Consider the following 22,542-nt stretch of genomic DNA (forward strand, 5'->3'; position numbering starts at 1 on the left):
TGTGAACTATGTTAAACCTAAACTGTCATAGCAAATGTTTGATAAAATTAAAAAGCGTTTATATTTCACATTTTATTTATTATCTAAAATAACACTCGATAATAACCTCAACATAGGTCGATCTGCTTGGTCGACCGGCGTCAAGTAACTTATGGCAATAGATTGCTGGTTCCTGTAGAGACAAGACACGTCAACAGACTACCACGTTGATGAAAGGCAATGTCAATACCCGACCTTGTTTAGGCTTTCATAGACGCGTCCGCTGTTCCCTAAAGCTCAAAGCCAGCTTCTATGGTCCGTAACCTTTACTTAATGCAAATGACACACATCTGCGCTGCCAAGTCAATAGCGTCATGGTGTGGAACTGTTCAGACAGATCATCGTTGCGGCCGTTGCTTTGCCTTCGACTTCTTACCTTCTGCTTCCGCTGTGATTCTGGTATCGCTTCGCGGCTGCTTCTCTCACGTTCAGTGTTTATTTATCGACTCACCAGCCAGTGGCGGCCGTCGGTCTTTCTCAAAGACAGGTACTGAAACGAACTACTTTTCGCTGGCTGGTTAACTTCACCTAAAGTAGAAGATCGAAGAGAACTTGGAGGCCTTTGAGGGGCAGAAGTAGATGCCTCCTACTTCAATTGAGCCTGACAAAACCGTTCGTTGTCTGTTAGTGATTAGTCCCTTTATTGCGAGCAGGAATTGGTTGGATTTATGACATGTGGACGGCCATGAAAGCAAGCATTACCGCCGCCTCCTTTGTCCCCTCGCACCTGTCTTCCCCTTTCAAGTTCCCTTGTACCTCTCAAACCTCCTTCTGTTTCTCCACTCATCCTTTCTCCAGCACACGTGGACATCGTCAGCAGTCTCGCTGCTCCGCTACGCGTCATTCCGAAAAAGTATTCTGTCAGTTCTTTTTGAATGAGTCTTACTCGAGGAGATCTTTACCACCAATGCAATCGTTGCCTATTTCAAAGCACCTAAAACGGATGTTGGCACGTGCACAAAATGCTGTTGTTTCTGCTGATACGACTGCCCGCCAATTTCAAACGGCATCAATGAGATGGAATGCTCAATAGAGCGCCACAGTTGAACGCGGACATGGACCAGAGGGCTCCACAACCGAGGAGATAGCTATTGACTAGCATACCGCATGCAGATACACACGGAGAACGATAACAGCCGATAATGCACTTTAGATAGTGATTCGCAATTTCAATTGCGAATCGAGATTTACATCTGCGTCTGGTAATAGGGAAGAGCATGATCTATAGATATGTTACTGGCGACAAACGAAAACAATCAATCACGGACTAAAGCATGGCGGATAAGCAAATTTTCGGATCGGCTTACATTTAACGATTTTCCGGTAGATGGCGCTAAGATATCTCATGGTGATCACAGAACTATATGGTACTATTATTATAAGACTTAACTCTAGTAGATAACTATTTTATTTAATACGTTGACTGGTAAATAGACATGTCCCCAGTAAAAAATCTCCATTGTAGATCAGTAGGGCTGCTACGTTAACAGAAACCTAAAGAATAACTCACTCGTCTTATTACTCAAGTCACTCTTTTCTAACAATGATCGTATGTCTTTATCGGGTGATCAGATCGACGAACTACTTGTTGATTACGTAGATCAGAGCATCTATTAAGTGAATGCCTTGCCTAACGGCATATCGGAAGGGCCGAGGCAGTGTCTTCAACGAGCATTTGCTAATCTAAGCTGAGATTTTACGTATCACTATTGTAAAAGGGATATGCTGCTGTTCTATTTCAGCACTCATCTTGTGCTCTGTCCACGCTACATCCGACAAGGTCAGCCATACCGCTTCTTAGTGTCGCTGTTCCAGCTTGCCCGACCCGTCATTGTTACAGCCACCGTTCATCGCGACGGGGTCGAAATTGCCAAAATTGAGAAGGAAGTTGCATCCGAAGGTGTACCCGAACTAATCACCTTCACCGTGAGCAGAACAGTAACTTTTTGCATGCAGTATTATATGTGTGTGTGCTATCTGTACAGTGTAACCAGTCGTTGTGAATAATACAACTTAAACTTTATCTAATTGATGGAAAAAAGTTCACATGTGTGCACATACGTACTTACTTACCATTACACCAGCATCGTCACTGTCCAATAAAAATGTCGATTTTCTAGCCATGAATTAAGGCGTCATAATCTCTTTTTGGCAATCTTCCGATATTCTCTCTTATACACATCGTACGCAAGGCATTAATGACCCAAATTTCCGTGGCCTTTGTCGATTTTTCTACTCGATTGACCATCATATTGTTATTAGAAATTGATTATATCAACCGCTATATGCCCCGTGATAGTCGGTCGAACGGAAAGATCGCTTTACAGTTTATATACATGCAAAGCCATTAAACTCTCTACGCTCTATAAACACATTTCGTTCCCTATCCATCTAATTAAAGAACTTATCACTGCATCTCTGCTACATAACATCATTTTATCGTTATACAAGACGCTGATCATTGGCAAATTTTTTACTTCTGTGGGTAAAGCGTCGTTAACGAAGATCGAGCCTCTGAGAGGCCATTACTCCCACATGCGGCACAGCGGCCGAATTGGGTACTTGTTCGATGCAATGATTAGTAATGATAATTCCTATTTTGTCGTTGCCGTAATACAGCAATTCGTTGAGTGCGTATCTCCTTCTCAGGACAGAGGTAGTGGACATCAACTACCACCAGACGAGGCAATGTAAAATTCAACCGTAGTACTCCATTCCTAGAACTATCCTTCTTCATATCTTTCATAGTCTTCTCTTTTCGAATCAGCCCGATGTTTGTGTGATCTCCAGCCCTTATTGCAAGTGGAGACACGCCGGACGAACCGAGTGAGGTCATCACTCTTACTGTCACCATAATATTCTTAGAAGATGCTAACTAGTGATGAAGGCGGGCACAGTTACATTTATATTTAGATGAAGAACAGGCCGTCAACGACTGTCACATAGAGCGATACTAACAGCTTGACGCGCCGTTCTGGTTCGCTCCGACTTGTCCTCTTGCTGCGCTCATAGAAGGTTATCCCCGTGCCATTGCGTTACCTGCGCACGTAACGCGTATCAAAACGAGGTTTTCTTTACCGCAGCAAAGGTAAGAAGCTTGCGCAAAATAATTTCCGACTATCTTGCAAGCGTCAGAAACAGCGAGAGAAACGGGGCAGCACCATTATGCGACGAAGTCTACGTGGCCTCATATAGCAAAGGAGCATTGTGTCCTGCTGTTTAGAAAGTGCGCAGGCTCCGAAGCGGGTTACTTCGGTTAGAAGCGGGAAAGGAATGTTCTCTATGAACAGAGATCAATGATTTGCCCGCAGCAAGTCCTTGAACATGTTGTGTAGACGCTGCAATGGGAAGAGGTGAAATGGAAAATGCCTTTTAGAAGCTTCCTAGGAAGCCAGTAACGGGGTACGGAGCAAGTCAAAAGGGATAGGTCCTGCGGTGAGTCCGGTCGTATTGCGGAACCTTTCTAAACCGTGGCCGGACTCGCCTGAGGCGCAATTTTCTAATTACATTCGTCAATGTGTGTTCGTCAGTCGCCCACTGAGGGCAAAATTGCACTGAATTCAATGGTGTCTGTTCTTGCCAATCTGCAGCTAATTGTCCCTCACAATGGTGCTAAATCAACGCATTGTTGCAGTGTGGCATTGCTTGTCTGCAGTTATACAAGCCAATGTTTAATCGTCAAGCAGTTACAAGCAGTAACAGAAACAGTATTAGCGCATTTGAACGGGCATTAACTTACGAAATGGAAACGGGTATGATTTCAAACATCTATGTCGACTTCTATGCAATTGACAGAGGTAAAGAAATTACGACAGAGTTTCATATAGAACGTATACTCTATAATATCTGAATATACTGCATCTTATTGCTATAGAAAAAGGTACAGTGCTTCTCAACTAAGGACATGCTGTCCTGAACAAATCACAATCTATTCGGGCCTTTTCTGAGACTCCGGATAACCTGCCAGTCTAAATTGTGTCAGTGTATGGGCCACAAGTCAGTTCTCCGCTTCACTACTAAGGTTCTTATCCAACCTATTGCATCATACAATAGACAAAGACAGACTTCAATAGGTGATGGCATCAGTGTCAGCTAGACCAGTCGGTAGAGGGAGTACTACGTTGCAAGTTTCTACCACTTGTCTCACATCTTTGTGGTTATTAGAGGTTTCATTTGACCTTCTCATTTGACGTCATCCATTTCTGCCATGAATTGTACATACATATATATATATATATATATATATATATATATATATATATATATGTAATACCACTGCTACATATCTAAATGGTAGCACCAGTTAAACCTGTAGCAATCGCTACTGGTTGAAAGTGTTACCCCTTACGATACGGTACCCATCATCAAACATGAATAGAAGCGACGAATTATACTTTACATGCCTTACGTCAGCTTAGCTAGATCAAATGAATCAGATATCTTAAAATTATCCAACATCCCAGCTAACAGAAATTTAATACGAAAGTTCAAGTCAGAGATTTTCATAGCCTTCTTCTAACAGTATTTTTATTTTCCATGTTTTCATATGAATTTCATCGAACGACGGTCGATCTGCATAAGCAGTTACCCACAAACCTCTTGCCTGGCCACTATCGGCTGCAAGTCGAAGGCGCTATAAACGACTTCAATGGAGGCGTGGCGTTTAGTAACGAGACGAATCTCAGTCTTCTTCAGCGATCATTGACTATCATCGTACAAATTGATCGGCCGCTTTACAGACAAGGTCAAACTGGTATGTAGTACCGATTCGAATTTTCGGCATTCGTTCTAAGGTTATAATATATCGCGTAATAGTTCATGGATATCACAGTACGTTTAAATCAATTATATACAGGAGATTTTGGCAAAAAAAAAACATTAAAAAATAGATTTAGATATTACGCAGGCTTGAGCTTCTTCTTTCTTATAAGGTGCTGCTGCTCGTCTTTCTTTGATATAATGTAATACACTTACAAACACAATAGGTACCCTGCAGTTACCGCTCAATGCCCTATCCAACCAAAACGTTGATGATGTGACGAAAATTAGCTGACTGCAAAATTGTTTCTTTTTGGCCTATTCTCGTGTGTACAAAGTAAAATTTCGGGTGATTCCTGTGACAACGGAGTTCACGGCATATCAGGAAGCGCTCGATATCATTATGATCAATCCATCTGGTTTCGAAATGAAGCGCTGGTCATCCCGGCGCAGTGTGTCAGGCTGGCTAGGGCTCGAGTATCCATTGAGCGAGTTACCTCAACTTGGCCGGTGGACGATACGCGTCAAAGCAAATGGCTACTCTCATGATGAACATTTTTATGTGAAGGAATATTGTAAGTCCATTAATAACATTATTAAATGCAATTACTATCGTACATGATAAAGGGCAGCAAAGAGGTGGAAATAGATATTTAAATGCAGAAAAATCTGCTAATAATAACTATTAGAATGCGTACTATCGGACAAGCGTTTCTAAAGGATTATTCAGAGCCCTGAACTACTTCTGGTCTCTGGAGCTGCTGGAAATATGGACCTATACATCTATTCCTATTTAGTCAAATATTGATATACGCGTTGTTGTATCCTACTGTGCTAGCAACTAAAGCCAAAATAGGAACAAGACCTAAGCTATGTGCGATAGATGAAAATGTGCGTAACACAGGTGTCTTATGAGCCACACCAACGTAACTATATGTACGTTCCGCAATGAGCTTTTGGCCACTTGACGGGCAATTGGCGTTCACGTTGGGCTCAGGTGAATCACTTTGGCAACCTGAAAAGCCCACTCCAGTGGACACGTTTTGCCAAGGTGTCATGAAGGACAAAGTTGCGGTTGCCTGCGAAGAGGCCAATAGAAATAAGGAACTGTGTGTGTACGGATGCATGAGTATTGCGAGCAAATTGTGAAAATACATGAATAGATTCTGAGTATTTGCGGGCCTATGCCGTATGTACTTCGGTGCTGCCATTGTCAAGTACGCAAACATAAATATGAACAGTCCATCATCATTATCATTAATCTTTTTACATTTTTTTACAAATGACCAATAGCGTACTTATTTCCACCCCCCACTTAACTGTACACGCTTACCTTTTTCAGGCGAAACTATCAGAGTCGCATTGCTAAACGCAATCTCTTAATAGAATCTTTTAATAAACATCCCCTTTTATTATCTTCAGATCCTCCGCCCTTTGAGGTACAAGTGCACAGCCCATCTTTCATCATTTCGTCAGCACAGTTTCTCCGTGGTACTGTATATGCCAAGTAAGTATCCTTATATATTTTTTGTTATTTATTGTTACGTATTATATATATTATTAATACGATCTATGTCGGTATAACATAAAACGTATCACAAGAATAGGGTTTCCACGATATGTCTGGAGTATGTTTTAGTCAAATATGACGTATTCGAAGCATTTTCTTTGAAGCTCGGCGACGATCAACGAAAACTGAAAAAAAAAAGCGATTTTTTTTCCTAAAAAGTAACGTTGCTGCGTTGATCGACTGAAGTCATGAAAGCTAACCGTTTGACTTAGGTACTCTTTATGTTTCTGTTGTTGTATAGTTATTCGAGCGGTGCTCCGGTGGGTGGAAACATTTCCGTTATCGCTGTTATGGAAGCCGTTACAAAAGAGGATAACAGAGAGAGTAAAGGCTACGAAATGAGTCTTGACTCGGTAAGTCGATTCTATTCTGCTTCTATACTACTACTACAACGACTTTTTGAGTACAGCTACTGTTATTCTATAGTAGTATCCAGTATTATTTAAAACTGTTTTTGAGATAGTGTTTTCACGATAAGGATGAATTTTTGAATCCAGGTAATGCTTTAGAATATGCCATTGTTTAAGATTAGCACCCTTCAGCATTGAAGATCAGAGTTATCGAACAAGTTAAGTTACATTGGTCAGCTTCAGAAACAGTTACAAAACGGCTGTCCGTAACATTCTACGAATCTTTTGTGCTTCTATCTCCTACGTCCTCTGGAATTTTGGGAGATCCGACAACGTCGATGCTCCGAGTTATCACTAAGTTACACGCAGTAAATGAAATTCAGCGTGTCCGCCTTTAGCTCAGATCGGTTTGTAACGCTTGAAATCGTCTAAGCGAACATACTCAAGCAAATGTTTTTACTTCACCTAATACCTGGTGTATTTTATTGAGATCCTTCCATTGTTTCCATCCATATATAGTCTTATGATATAACTGGTTTACGTCTACATGATCTATCGTGTTCTGCTCTGCTCTGACTAATAGATTCCCGATACTATTACGCAGCAAAAGGTCCTGCTGAAAATGTTGTTAAACTTACTGCTACCCGCGTTCCTCTTCCCGTTGCCCCCCCAGCGGGTAAAAGCCTCCTCTCTAGCGGCAGTCTACCCACATTTTCAACTACATAACACGTTTCGACGGCTGCAGCCGTCGGCCGTCAGCGAGGCTAGCGATGCCCCGAATGTGCCTCTCTGTACAGAGTACAAATAGCGTATTTACGTGTTATGCGCATAGTCTTCATCTATATACACCCACAAAATCAGATCATATCGGGCCTCGGCACGTTAAAGTAGTCGAAATGTAGAAGGTAAAGAAAAGAGTTTTCGGAGCCCGCTATGGGTGCCTTGTCGATACTTAGTCGATCAACATTTAGTCGTGTCGATGGCATCGGCCATCGTCACCATCAGCTGATGTTTCATCGGCTTATTTACTGCTGCAGATGAAAAAAAATAAGTTGTAACCTGTCATCATATTATACCAATATATATATGGTATTATACAATGCTTAAAATAAAAACCAGGCGATACGATGTTAGGTCAGCTTTGCCTATATAATTATATACATTCAGTACTAAAAACTCAAAATTTCTTGAACTCGATACCAATAGCAGCGAAACTGATTGTAAGAGTTAGTTATCTAGTGCTTACCAACTGTGGGTAGGCACCATGTTGATTTCGGCTGTAGTCGCAGCATATCAAGTCTGATTCCAAAAGTTTTGACGTTCGAATCGCTTCCACAACAACTAAACAATAAAACCACGAGTAGGCTGTTGTGATTTTATCACGATTTCTTTGACAAGTTAATATTTCGCACACTTACTTTCGGGAAGTTAGCATATGCCAGTAGTAGATGTGTCACTGGGTCTCACCATGGACCACGACGCATCCCAGGCAATCCGAGTCACTGCGAAGAGCACAGAACTTTGAACTTAGAGCGATGATCAACGTTCGGTATGTCTGAAAGATAAGAACTATGCCATTTATACTGCTCCCACTATGAAATAGGTACCGTCAAATGTACCACTTGCCATCATGACAGGTCTCGTGCTGCCAAATGAGGTGTCTTCTTCTCGCCACGTACGACCCATGAAGCTCTAAACGAATAGTCGACGGTATCATTCCCCGCACCCCCACACGGATTGAGTGAGTGCATTCCTAAGAAAGAGTGTTACATCGTCACGGGAAGATACAGACGGACACATCTTGCTGTTCGACGCACTTTCCGTCAACTTCGCGCACACAACAAAGGCGAAATAGTGCAGGCAGCAGCAGGAACGGGGATGGCAACTATAGCCGTGGCCAGACAGACCAGTCGCGCAGATGTTCAAAACCCTAGCCGTCACAGCGCACAAACATACCGCAGTTTACAGGATGCGTGATGTGGTATGGGGTACGCGTGCGGCTCACCACAAGTAACGCTTACGCTTTCGGTTTCCACTAAAATTATCGCCTTTCCTGTCTGTGGCTGTTTGTTCGCTTCGACCGTTGTTTGTACATCTGTATTTGTATCATGTCGCTCTATAGTTTGGAAAAACAACTAGCGGTAGCGGCGTCATAGAGACAAACTAAAAAATCAAACAATTAAATATAGATTCAGGCATATGATAGCTTCCACCGCGTTTTTGACTTACTGTAAACAGTAGTGTCACCATGAAAGAGCACGCGCTTACAAGTATTAGATAAAGTAATATCTATTAAACGACCTTGAACCTTTTTCAACTTTCAGAACATTAATATAGGACATTTTCTGATCTCATTCAATCGTTGCTCATGTCAACTAGTCCGCTCCTGAAGCGAAAGTCAGTATACAACTGTCGATTCAGAGAACAGGTAAAATAAGATAAGCCAAACGGGCCTCAATACATTCATGAAGTTTTTAACACATTTGTGACGAAGTTACTGTTCAGTGATTTCTCAATCATGTCAGAAATAGGAATTTATATTAAAATAATAACAATGAGCGTGCAATCACGAACGTATGCAGCTCATTCACCTTCATACGTGGGGTGTATCTGATTTTGCATTTGTATGATTGCTATAGACGATGGTACGCAAATGACCGACATATATATTGCCAAGGTAATGGCGCATTCAATGTCGAGGATATACATTCTGGAAGCTATCTGAACTGGTTCAATTAATATGAAATCGTAAATCTTTTCATCGATATAATCGGGTAAATTTCCTGCTCGGTACGTTAATTAACCCTCTTCAACTACGCAGGCCGGCTTGTCACTAAGTTCCCGTAAACACAGAACAAAACGCACCGAAATTTTTAATACAAGTCCTTCCTTCGTATTTTGCGTCGTCGTCGTCTCTTCCTCCATTTCAAATGCAATTTCTTCTTGGACATTTGCCAAGATAAACACTGTTGTTTGTTAAGAATCTACTGAAGTGCCTAGGTCACTGTCGACCAACAAGAGATTCCAGCCAAAGGACATGCGGTGCCAAAAACAAAAAGGCTGGAACGCCAAATACTATCATAGAAATTGGTAGTGAATCATTTTTGTGGCTAAAGCATGTCCTGAACCTCTTTACATATATCAACGGGCATATGCGTAGACTTAAAGACACATAAAAAAAATTGTACCTTGGCCAAATTAGGTTCACTCCAAAAAATCGTATCAGCAATAAAAGAACTCTATATATATTCTTTAAACGTATGTGCTTTTGTTTAAACCTTGCCGTATCTATGAACAAGATAGCGTCATTTCCCTCTAAGTCCTAATTTTTGTTGTATTGGTTTCGTCTTCAAGGCGACAAACTAGTGAGTCCCCGTGTTAGTGTCATGGATAAGGTCTCAAGAAAAGGCTATTTGTGAAAATGGTGATGTAAGAGCAAGGAGATATGCTCCTATGTTCGAAACTAGAGCTCTACGAGAGGACGCTCTAGTGGCTTTTTTTGCCTGTAAACTTATAGGCGATCGGAATGCTCCTAATCTGCATCTCGATCATCGATAACGACGCCCCACAGGCTCTGCATTCCCCCATGACCTATTTTTTCGTGCGCCCACCAATTCAATCGCTAACCCTGTAATCTATTGCAGTTCTACGGAGTATGGAATTTTGAGTTTCCGGTTAGCGACCTCCTCCGGTCGACGAAAAACGTGCAGCGATTCAAACTAGTTGTCAAGGCAAAGGTGATGGACGCAAGGACATCGCTCATTCGCAAAGGTTACTCGGAGTCGCTCATCTTTCGGAAATCATACACGCTTCGGTTCGAAGGACCTGCAAAACAGGTGTTCAAACCTGGCCTTCCATTTCGTGCATACGTAAGTAACACAACTGATCACTAGGGAAGATTAGAATTTAGTTTTCATGCACAAATATAGGCATGTATAGAAACATGTAATTTGCTACATAGTTAAAATTGATGAATGAATTTACAAGACTTACATTGGGCGTATCGATGTGTATTCTAGTTAGACGAGATACATCTTAGCACATCTAACGTGATTAGAGCAAATATTAGGGGTTTTAAAAATATACGTCATAATGGCATCGCATCCATATTCCTAAGGGGTCGAGAAAAAATGTTTCGATCTGACATATTTTTGGCAAACAAGGTTTCTTTGAAATGTTTATGTGGCTGACCCATGTCGGATCGTCAGATTCAGCTTAATCGCCACGCATGATCAACCATCTTTCTATCTTTTGAGATACATACCACAAATAGTGTGTTACTCATAAGGGACTTAATTGTGAGAGAAGGCTATTTAACCATAGCTCAATTGTACTCCCTCAATGTTAATACAGACAGCAAATTATATTTAAAAGGTAGCATTATCGTATGGAGTACTGACGGTATTATTTGTTGGTCCTGTATAAATAGTCTTTGTTTTTGCCAACCGGCCCGTATGTAAAGACAGGACGCGAAATAAAGTTGTTGCAACCAACCCTCCGTGGCTAGCCGATGACGTTACCGTAGATCGACCAGTATTCCACCGACTGGAGAGACTGAGATAGCTGAAGCGCTTCCTGGTTGAATGGAAAGTATGTGCTTGGTTGAAGATCTTTTTCTTGTTCGGTCCCATATCGATTTCAGATCGAGTTGCGCTATCAGGACGGTACTCCTGTAGAGCTAGAGTGGTTCCGCGGACGTCCGGTATCACACTATCTGAATGTAAACATCTTCGTGCCTAGTCTTGCCGCACAGCCGAAACTTCAACACCCTCGGATTCTGCCAACGGCTGGCACGCGTTGGGAGGTACAAATTGACGTCACTCCGAACTGGTCCAACTCATCGCGGCCGATCTTCCTTGAAGTAAGTTCCCTAAAGGAAAAAGCTAGATCTGTGCAGGAATGGGCTTCAAAATCAAGTTAATTTAGCTAAGTTGCCTCTAAGCTAAAACAATAATTAATCACATCTCTGGTAAGCTGATTATTTTTAGCTTTTCTATGAAGCCTCACTAACAGAACAGAACCACTGAGTAACATAAAAAATCACACTTCATTGGCGTTCGTTTTTCCATCTCCGCGCGATCTTTTTTACAGGCCCGCTTTTTCGACGAATACTTTGGGACGGAACGAGCGAAGCTAGTGCTCCTTCCAGAGTTTTCTGAGAATTCGCACCATCTTTCAATATCGACAAGCACACGTAATGCTAAAGTGGGCGAGTTCATCATCTTCCACGTCCGAGCAAATTACTACGTTGAGTCGTTCCAATATTTGGTAAGTAATTGAGTCAACTATGTGACCATGATACGGCACAGTGACTCCGCCAAGGCGCTCGTCTGTAGCCATCGGTTTGCCCCCAGTTGACAGCTATAGCAGCAGTAGAGGCTGTCACAAAATCGGCTATTCGATTCTTCCTAGCTTACTCGTCCTTTTACGCCATCGTAGCCATCACGGATTCGCTTGAAATATAAACAGCTGAAGCTCTCCCTTTCCTTAAGGATTCTTCTGGCACCAAAGTCACATAGTGAAAATTTGAACAATCATTCGTGTCATACAGGTCAACTATATACACCGCTCTCAATGGTAGCATAAAATGAAGGCTTTGGCTCAGTGCTTTCAGCTCTTATCTTTCTCTCCTCCAATCCTACATACTGAATGTTGGGTCCGTGCCCGCTTTCGACCGTAACCGCTTGTACCTAACGCGTCCGCTCATATGGTTTACTATCGTGCGCAATAACCTTGAGGGCCGGGCCGGGCCGGGCCGGGTCGGGTCCCGTGCATCGATTTTAACAATAGGTACCGTTAGATCTTGATGTAGATGCATCTGCAGAGAAACACATACGATGCTCGTATGAGAGTCTGGGTTATATCTCATCTAATAACATGAAGTTACTGTACGCATAAGGCTCGAACGATTCAATGCCTTTATGCAATGCTATCGCATAGATTTAACAAACGGATGCCAATGGAAGACTGGGGAAGATGACTGTTTGTTCCGACGTTGCTATCTCGCGCAAAGCGTAATGGCCAAGCTCGCTCACTATACTCGATTACGCTACCCAGAAACGATGCGTGGATCGGGGACATCGTGCCAATATATAATGTACGACGAGCGCTTTGCGGAATAACCGCATTGCTATCCTATTAGATAAATACTTAATCTACATACACTATATTCGGTTGTAATGAATACTGTGTAGGGTGCGCACGCATTGGTGACACAGCCTTGTTATCATCACTTGATCTATCCGCCAACAATTATTGATAGTAGACGAGACTCTGAAAGAGGGAACGGTAACATCGCTGCGTATCGTACATGCCCATTAGAGTACAACAATTTCAGTAGCGACATTCGCCCATCATTGAATAAAGAAATGATGTCATGGGCCAGATAATGGCTTAGATCTGGGTCGATTTCTTAAGCAGCGGCGAGAAAGAGCAGTTGCTGACTTCATTTTGTCGATAGTGTTATTGCTCCATTTCTCTGTAGACATGTATGCGTGCTTAATTAAGAATCGATGCATGAGTCAAGTTTCTACAACAAGAAAAAGGATCATTATGACCATCCTATTAGTGTTATAAATGATATAACCTACCTGTGGAGAGTACTGGCCACCCAAAGACGACGATGTGGACCCAGATTGTGTATATGTTGAGGACACATATTACAGATCCGAGTCATTTGAGACCCGAGACACATAAACTAAGTCTGTTTTTTTTTTTTTGAAACAAATACAGGTAATGTCAAAGGGAGTAATCATCAGGTCGGGAGTGGAAGCCATGACATCCTCGATCCGAACGTTCGCGATCACGCTAACAAAGGACATGGCTCCAAGGGCTGTCATTATTGTATATGATCTTACAGCGGATGATAAACTCCTTGCAGACAGCCTTGAGTTTCCTGTTGACGGAATTGCCATGAACAAAGTAAGCTCTTATGTTGTCATAAACAGAATAAATCGTTGTTATAACAATATTGAAGTAGCTAGCATAATTGCAGGAATCAGTATAGGTTAGTGCAAAACGTTTTCGTTAGAGATAATTTCATTCCGGCCTTACAGGAGATGTCTCTATTCGTACCTGCCGATATCAGGAGATAGGTGAACTAATCCTATTAGGAAATAGAAAGAACCAGTTACTACATGTGGTCATACTTTTCGTTGCCAGCTTCCATCCATAGCTCCTCATGCTTTATCCATTGTGCTCCTTGGCTAACCGTTTCTTCTGCGCTCTTGCCCCTAGCAACGGTCAGCTAATGATTTGAAGCTTTTTAACGTGAGTTGAGATCATACTAGGGTTGTTTTTATTTGCTCAGTACGAGTTTCGGCAGTATACTGATTGGCAAAGGCAAGGCCCTCGTAAATTTTACTAAGGTACATATCCATTGTCATATTAAATGTTCATGGGGCAGGTGGGCATCCGCAGTGAATCGAAAGACCGTTCCGGTTCAACTATCGATCTAACCGTTTTTGGCGATGTCGGATCAATCGTTGGGATTTCATCTCAACCACTTGACGTACTCGCTACATACATCCATCACCCGATCTCTACGCGCAGGGTAAGTTAATTTTAATACAGGCAATTGAACTTTTTGAGTTCTTTGTTTCTGTTTCTTTTTTTTCCCTTGTACTTACTCGTGTAACATATCTAGTAGATTTACGAAGTGCGATGAAAGAATAAAATGACAAAGTCTTGACGTCTTTCCAAGAATCTCTGCACTCGTATATATATTCACATACGATTTTGTATCATTCAACTCAAGTAGGGTACATGTTCCAGTTGAATAGAGTAGATGTGCGAAGTTATATAGTTTCATATAGATAGTATATTTTCGGCGAGAGTTGTCAGAGATGTGTGATCTTTCCTCGTCTCCCTCCCCCGCCTTCCTTTTTGCTTCGTTGTCCTTGCTGTCATAGTGGGGTTGATGCTGAGTGATGGTCTTATGGATTTTGCAACTGTAAGCCTTGGAGACCGATTAGCTTTTGCAACATAGCAAAATCTAGCGCACCCTACTAGTTTTTCGCACTCACTGTTTCTTTTTATCCTTCACTTGCTTTCGCTTTCCTTAAGCTTGAATCCCTTCTCTCCAGCGGTTTCCCGACCCTCATCCCCTTCCTCGATCACCCCCTGAACATTGTCATGCACAGTACCAGCACACATCAGTAGCAGAAAGACCAACACCAATAGTTGAGGTTGAATGTTAGGCCAGCTCACTCGTCCGGCCGTACTGAGTGGATTTCTTTCATTGATGCGAACAGCGCCACGGATCTAGTTTCTGCTAGAGCAAAGTACTCATATATTTGTTACACGCGATTATTGTATTACCAGAAGAAAACCGGTGGTGGCATCAAGACCCCGCCGATGAAATCAAGCCATGAGGAAAGCACAGGAAGCGCCCCACTTGAACAGAAGGATGTGGCATCCACAGCGCCGTTCACCTTGGATAACATACAGACTCCGGGTTCGCTCTCTGCGGAAAAAAACGGAAAAAACAGAGGAAATGGAAGATCATAACAGACAGAGAACGACAACGAATACTGCGCTAAGACAGAAGACAACAATCTCCTTTTTTTTTGATCCCATGTGAAGGACTCGGTTTATCCAAAGAAACTTCGAAAAAGATTTCGACCCAAACTGGAGCCAACGAAGTACCGCCAGCCCGTTATATCGGCTTACTGGAGCGGTTAGCTGGCTCGGACGAAACGAATCCTGCCACTTCTGCTACCTCCGCCAGTAGCTAGTAAAACTCTATTTCCTGAGGAGTAAAGACTCAGAAAACTGAAGACAGCAAAGAGGGTTGCTGCCGCTGGCAGGGTAGCTCGCCATTGCGTCGTCGCCGTTTCGAGTGCGCTTGCATAAGTGTAGGGCAAACAGTGTAGGACGAAGCCAAGATGGTTGAGGCTAGAAGGACTCGTTCTGAGTCCTATTGGTTCTCCTGTTGGCACACAATCTGCACATTGTAACATGATGCGAAAACCCTGGGGACAGTAGATTCCTCTACAAAAGTATTTACACGTCGTGAGGCAGAGAAGGATACCGTTAATACTATGGGGCGCTACTACGTACACAGATCCTGAAAATGTACTGAGTTGCGAGAAAAAACGGGGATATGATTGAGAAGAAGGTGCAGGCAGTAGGACACTATGGTGGACAGGCAGACTGAGGGAAATCGCCATGCGGTCTTAGTCATTTTTCTCGTTCGCCATTAAGAAGCGCTTTAAGCTGACACCCTCACGGCCATCTGCCATCACTGCAGTCGTCAAAAGAGACCTAGATTCCCTTTAGAGTATCTCTAAACATTGTTCTGCTTTCGTGTTAGCAAGAGAAAAAGGTTAGAGAAATTGTCGGATCCTTCTTTTGCCGCCAGCAACAGTACTACGGATAACCCATACGACAGCATTAGCCCAGTTGGTCTTCAGTCAGGCCTGATTGAAGAAACTGATCGTAAAATGTCTTATCTAAACTTCTTAAATCCGTACTATTTTTTCTTCCTTCCATCGTTCTTTTTTGTAGTAAGACACAATGGAAAATTAGAGGGAACCAACGTTGGGAGGAAACGTAATATCATAAACAACAAATTAAACTGAGAATAGCAGTAAAAAATCACATAGGGGTCAGCATCAGAGTCTTCGACGTCTATGCATATCTACGCTGCTATCGGTGTAGTCATGACCGCAAAAAGGTAGCTCCATAAACCATAAGATTGACCTAGCGCGACTGTGGTGGTAAATTGATGTCAAACCCTAGCAAGTCAGGGTAAAAGTGTCGATTAAAAACTAAAGCATTTAGGCTTATTTCGATCTGCAGTATGCTGTGCTATCATCACTTACAATTGGACGACTTGCCATTTCAAAAGTATATATATATAATATTTGAATAATTTAAATAGTTTGCTCAGCCTTAATTCCAGAATTTAATCACGCAGGCGGGGTACAATCTCCAAGCAGCTTTTCTATCTGGGTGGTACTGATTCGAACTGGTTGCAATGTTGCTTACCTGTTGTTCGGACATTGCCTGATAAAATAGTCATAATAATCGGTTTACGTTCAGCGTCTGTCGGTGGCTGTCGGTTACATAATACCTGCTAAGCATCTGCTTTCTCACTTATCTGGAGTGAAACTATCTAAGCCGACGAAAGCGGCACTATTGCAGTAACCATAAATGTGAATGAATCAGTAAAAATTTACTTATCTCATATATATGCTAGCGATATGGACACACACTGGTATACGGTTTAGCTTGCACCTGTCCTGTAAACTAGAGTTATCGCTTTCAAAGCAAATCTTCTCATTGCATCCTTTTGAATCCCCATCTCCTCACTTGCCTAACTACCGCTGCCACTTAAAGACCAGCGATTACCTCAAAGCCTCGGCCAGCCAACGCCTCCTGGCATTACTTAAGCCGCCAGTCACTCACAAGCTCCTCACTAGTTTCTTATAGCAACAGCAGCAGTAGTAACAACAGTTCCGGTATAGTACATTCTACATGTAGAATAGCAGACTTGGATATAACATATCCACTCTTCAGGCTACATAATCTTTCTCTGCTAAGCCACTATTGCAGTGTCGCGCGCCAATGGAAATCCCTAAGTACCATACCAATAATGCTCGAATGAAAAAAAAGTGCAGTATGAGATAGGGGTGAATAGGTCCACAGTATTGATTGAACCACACAGTACAGTAGAAATCTAAGGCAATAGACTCGTTCCGGTTGTTACATGGCTTCACTTTGTCCGCTCAGTGTCTTAGCATTTATTTCTAAGAGGCATCAATAACAAGTCATCACTGCTTATACAAGTTATTTACAAAAGCCCACTAATGGCTGACGTGATAGCCAGCTTTATATGATCCTATTGATGATATAAGTTGATTTGATCAGTAGTACCATGTAAAACTTTTCAGTTCCCATTTCTTAGTAGTTCTATATATTTCTGTACGTCAGAAAACACCTAGGTAAAAATAGGCTAATATTCAATACCGAACTATCGTATGCATATGCCAACCTGTCACTCAATTTCTAATTATTTTGACCAATTAGTAGCACTGAAATAAAAGAAATGGTCAAGTGGGCGACGTCGTTATTCGGTCCATAACCTACCCCATGTCGACAAAATTTATTATTTCATGGATTCATAAACTACACACAAGGTTTTGAGTCGGGAACAATCCTCAGTGTTATGCCTTCCTGTTTATGCATCCCTTGCAGCCATTTGCCTAAGCTGCGCCTCAACCCACGGAAGTCCCAAGTGTGTCGCCAAGCTGTTTTCCTTACTCCTTAAGTTTAGCAACAAGGTAAAAAAAAAAGGAAAATATATATATATATATATAGAGAGAGAGAGGAAGGCAACGGGTGAAAGTAGTTAGTAGGAGCATTACCTGCTTGAACTGAAAGGGTGGAAAGGCGACCAGCAAACAGACGCAGACGGTAGTGAGTGAACCCTGCTGTACACCGTTGCCGACACCTGAACCCTGATCGACTTACTCAACCATCCCCGAGCAAAGAAGCGTCTCACTCAGTCAACAACTCTACCTGTCCACGTGCACACGTATCTAGAAATAACCTTATATTACTTTATGACTACCGCCATAAGGAAACGTAAACGGGACTTACTACTAACGGCATCACTATAAGCAGGTAGACGGTGGGCATAAGAGGCACTTATGTCGGCTTTTTTCGGACTCAACGACACTGTGGATCGCAATAAAGATTCTACTGGCAACTACCGTGAGTCTACATGACCTTGCCATAGATGCTGGATTCCTTTCGTGGATCCCATACGCACCCTATTTTAATCATACATGGTCGCGTTTATGTGTGTGCTTGCTCACGAAATAGCATTGGGTCATTTATAGATAAGTGGACACAGATATCATAAAGGCGAAGATTGCGCCCTAAACGTACCTAAATAAGCTTGACCTCTGTATGTGCGTTTGCGTAAGGTATGTGTACGCACAGCGTTTCACGGAAATATAGTTAATCTTTAGGCGGGGCATCGGTTTCTGGTGATTATAAGGGTAAATATGCAATACTGAGTTATTACATTTGTCGTTAATGCCCATTTTTTTAACGCTCATACCTACCGAAACGGGCAGATGGCTACAAGCCGCACTAATTAGTCAAAACAATATTAGTTTTTCTTGTGGCTTAATTATTGTATTGAACGTGAATTTATGTTATATTCATGCTAGTCGATTGGAGGTACCCTGTAGCCTTTCATAGCATTACTGTACTAATAAATAAATATTGACCTATGTCGATATAACCTACTTAAGGATCGATCTCATTGAACAATAGAGAGGTCTGGTTACCTAGAAATGGTATTGATGGGAAGGTTTGTACCTCTCTCGAAAATGAATAAAAAGGACCAATCCGAAATTTAAATCAAATATTGTGTAAATATGTCACCATCTAATATCGAAGCAGCGGGGACAGCAAAGTGACGATTGATGCACTAATCCACCATATACACATAATCCATTACCGGCTGTGAGAGACTGAGTCATTTGTGTGAAGATTTTCCATTTGAACAAGACTGACCAAAACTGTGGTACGTACAATATATGAACACTCCTCTTAACAGGTGTGTTTAGCGTTAACGCACTGTATCAACGAGTCCTCTGTCAACGTTGTTTCTCATACGCTGTTTTTTCCGTATTTTGTCAGATGAATGGTCGGCAGCTCTTAAGAGGTAAAATTCGATCCAATGCCAACGCTAATACAGACAGACAGACACACTCTTTCACACGACTGGATAGAAGGACAGTCGGACGACCATGAACAAATCGATGGTACGGCAACGATGCTCACAGCACTGAAGGAAGTGCTCCCTGCATTTCGTCACCATGTCGACCGGCATTCTAGGGTCCATGAGGCGGGCATGCAGGATAGCTTCACTCCGAGCGATATCTACCTTACAAAAACCGTTTTCAGAGGGGTAGCTTCCCTCCTTAAGACCCCCCTCCCCCCGTGTACGTCATAAGAGGATGTTTCTGACTGACGAGCATATACATATATCATACGTGCTATGTATGGCATTAACTCCAGCAGCCGCGCCATTAATGGAACTTAGTTTGCTTCTAATTGGCGCCACTTTCGCACCAAATTGATAGCTTCAACTTTAAACCCTATACCGAAAGTGTTATCATCTGGACAACAGAAAACTGCAGTCGAAGCTTTTCGAGTGACGTTTCTTTACGTCTTTAGAAACGAAGAAAAAAGAAGAAAAGCGGTTTTCTTCATTTACGCGCAATATCTTGTTAGCTATGGCATGGAACAGAGACGAGGCGAGATTCGCTTTGCGTCAGAGCAAATTTGACGCAGTCCTTCACTTCTTGTCGACCAACGATGACGACGTAACCACTTATGATTATTTCGTGAGAGACTTGTGGTCGCGTCTTTGTGTTGACGAAAGGGGTGACAAGAACGATTTTGAAGGGATGAAGGCCAATCCGCGATTAGGAATGTCGCTGGAGGGGTTCACATGTAAGCAGAGATCTGAAATATGTACTGGACTGGCCGATGAGCTTTAAGAGTTTCCACATTAATCCTTAATTATGTCCTAATAGAAATAATAGTACGCATGCATGCCAACGTAGCTCGATATTGTGTAACGTATTTGTTAAATAGGCCCTCAGACCTAAATGGGTTGTTATATCATCAGTTCATCAGGTACAAGGTGGTATGCTGCGTAGTGCATTAAACATCGGAATAATTTGGAATTTGTTTACCTGGGAAAGCAATAAATAGTTTGCCCGTGAAATCTTAAGGCCTAACAGAAAAATGCTTAGACGCACATATTGGACCTACTATCATCCGTGTGAATTTGTTTGAGCTGATCACAGTAATTTGACTTATCACCATTAGACGTACCTACGAATGTTTCCGCTATAAAATCATGTTGTACGTAAAGGATGTGATGAACGTTAACATTTTACGGTGAAGCTCTGAATCGCATACCCATGAGAAGTTTCATTGTCAACCCAGTCTGCCCTACGCATGTCGATCAAACCGGCCTTACCCTTTTACAGAGCATAAAAAGTTCTTATCTTCAGTTAAAATGATTTCGGTTATCAATTGGAGTTTTTCATAGCCTTGCGTCACGTGCCGCGTACTTTGCCATGTCACTATGACCACCATCACATGTACGTGTACATATAAAGTCTGCCCTAAGAACAGTAGTAATAACGTACCCAACAGCCCGCTCATTTTGTTATAGTTTTAGTAATCATCCTGAAACATTATTGTCTTCCTTTCGCGAGCGTCTGATTAACATTCAGACAGCGTCGTCGTGGTCTCTAGTTAGTTCTTTTGTGGTAACTATAAACGCTATATTTTTATACAGAAAGGAAGGCAAAGGTTGTTAGGGAAACGCACTGATGATGCGGCGCACTCTGCTTTGGTGGCACCGTAGTGTTTCCTTGCGATCTTGTCCTGACAACTGATTAAACGACAACATATCAATATCCGACCGGTCAAAGTAGCTTCCTTTAGCCAGTTTTCTTCATCAATAATAAACATTTCTGGCTTGCCACACAGTAGATGAACATGTTAATAACTTTAATCTTGGTGGACTCTGCGGTCAAAATCCCAGGGCAGTCCGTAGGCGACGACGGCTGACGACGCATTACGGGTAGAAAAACGGTAAGACTTATAGACCGCTCTATACGCGGCGCTTACTTTAGGTTTGCCTCAACTCTGCTACCACTTTAATTTTACGGTAACTAACGCGCTCATAAGCAAGCAGTAAAAGTCTGGAAGGTTTAGCTCGACCCGACCGAATCCTAATCGTTGTACAAAAATATTCGTCTTTCTAATCGTTAATAGACAAGTATGAGTAACGGCGCTTTGTGTTGCTCATTGTGTGTGTATGTGCGCAATTCTTGCTTGATACTCGTCTCCCACATCTCTATTTGCCGGAGGGAAGAACAAGGCGTTAAATCGTGAAAGAACTTCTTTTTAGCTTCAGTCTGTTCCGTCCATGCACAACTGTCGTTCCTGGAACATTGTTGGATTTCGTTACATATAAACGAAGGAAAAAAGAAACTAGTATTAGAGGTGATCATTGTTCATTACGCCGGCAAGTTGGCCTCGCCACAAATACGGCGACCGCCGTCGCTGCTGTCTGGGCTGCTGACCCAGAGCGATGAGCTCCGGGCGAAGGCGGGACTGTGTCATGCCACGGTGGAACGCAGCAAGGCCCTGATACAGAAGCTCTTCCGAGCACTGCGGATCACCGTAGCGAGAAAAAGAGTTGTGGCGAAGCTGAAAGACGTCAGGGACGAGAAAAGATTCGGGAGCGAGAGAGTTAGTCCGGGAACGGCCTTTTAGCTTTTTGCTAGCTTTGCTGCTCTGCTAGTCAACGAAGGCCAGCTAACGCCGCATTTACAAGAACCTTTTGCATTAAGTGATTTTTTCTGCAATAAGGTTTTTCTTTTTATTTGCCTTTCTGTCTCCTTGTCTCAAATTAAACGTTAGTCAACAATGGTGTCAAGTAAAAGGCAAAACGGGAAACTAGAAAATGAAGCGGGTGCGCATGAATTATTAAGTCGAATTTCTATCGAAGCTTCAGGGGAGACGATGCACCCCACGTTGCTATCAGACGAATGCTGTTAACAAATATCGTGTATATCTAAGAAGCAAGATGTGTTTTGGTATTAAGTCTATCTAAACTTGTTACAATGAATAGTTATACACTGAAATGTAGAAAGTTGTTCTACGTCATGGAGATTGCGGTGGATTCGAATAGTATTAATACACATTTTATTCACTTAATGAGTAAATAGCGTTTGATAGAAAACCAGCTGCACATTGAAATTATGGTTAGGAACACAC

At 42.3% G+C, this 22,542-nt stretch overlaps 1 protein-coding gene across 5 annotated transcripts in view; it reads left to right on the forward strand.

The window, feature by feature from the left end:
- The window catches only part of LOC111247549 (CD109 antigen-like), a 123,525-nt gene that overhangs the window by 65,152 nt on the left and 35,831 nt on the right, over positions 1 to 22,542 (forward strand). For 4 of the 5 annotated variants that reach the window (XM_086983262.1, XM_022798601.2, XM_086983261.1 and 1 more), the window contains 10 exons: positions 1,782 to 1,965; positions 4,624 to 4,792; positions 5,136 to 5,372; positions 6,220 to 6,304; positions 6,609 to 6,720; positions 10,362 to 10,586; positions 11,360 to 11,578; positions 11,809 to 11,985; positions 13,450 to 13,638; positions 14,123 to 14,269. In XM_086983262.1, coding sequence (XP_086839388.1) covers positions 1,782 to 1,965; positions 4,624 to 4,792; positions 5,136 to 5,372; positions 6,220 to 6,304; positions 6,609 to 6,720; positions 10,362 to 10,586; positions 11,360 to 11,578; positions 11,809 to 11,985; positions 13,450 to 13,638; positions 14,123 to 14,269 — 1,744 coding nt within the window. The remainder of the gene's footprint in view (positions 1 to 1,781; positions 1,966 to 4,623; positions 4,793 to 5,135; positions 5,373 to 6,219; positions 6,305 to 6,608; positions 6,721 to 10,361; positions 10,587 to 11,359; positions 11,579 to 11,808; positions 11,986 to 13,449; positions 13,639 to 14,122; positions 14,270 to 22,542) is intronic. The other variant, XM_086983263.1, reaches the window with a different exon arrangement.

The sequence above is a fragment of the Varroa destructor genome, unplaced genomic scaffold, assembly GCF_002443255.2.
Source record: "Varroa destructor unplaced genomic scaffold, Vdes_3.0 BEIS01000003.1, whole genome shotgun sequence".
In the NCBI taxonomy this organism is placed as follows: domain Eukaryota; kingdom Metazoa; phylum Arthropoda; class Arachnida; order Mesostigmata; family Varroidae; genus Varroa; species Varroa destructor.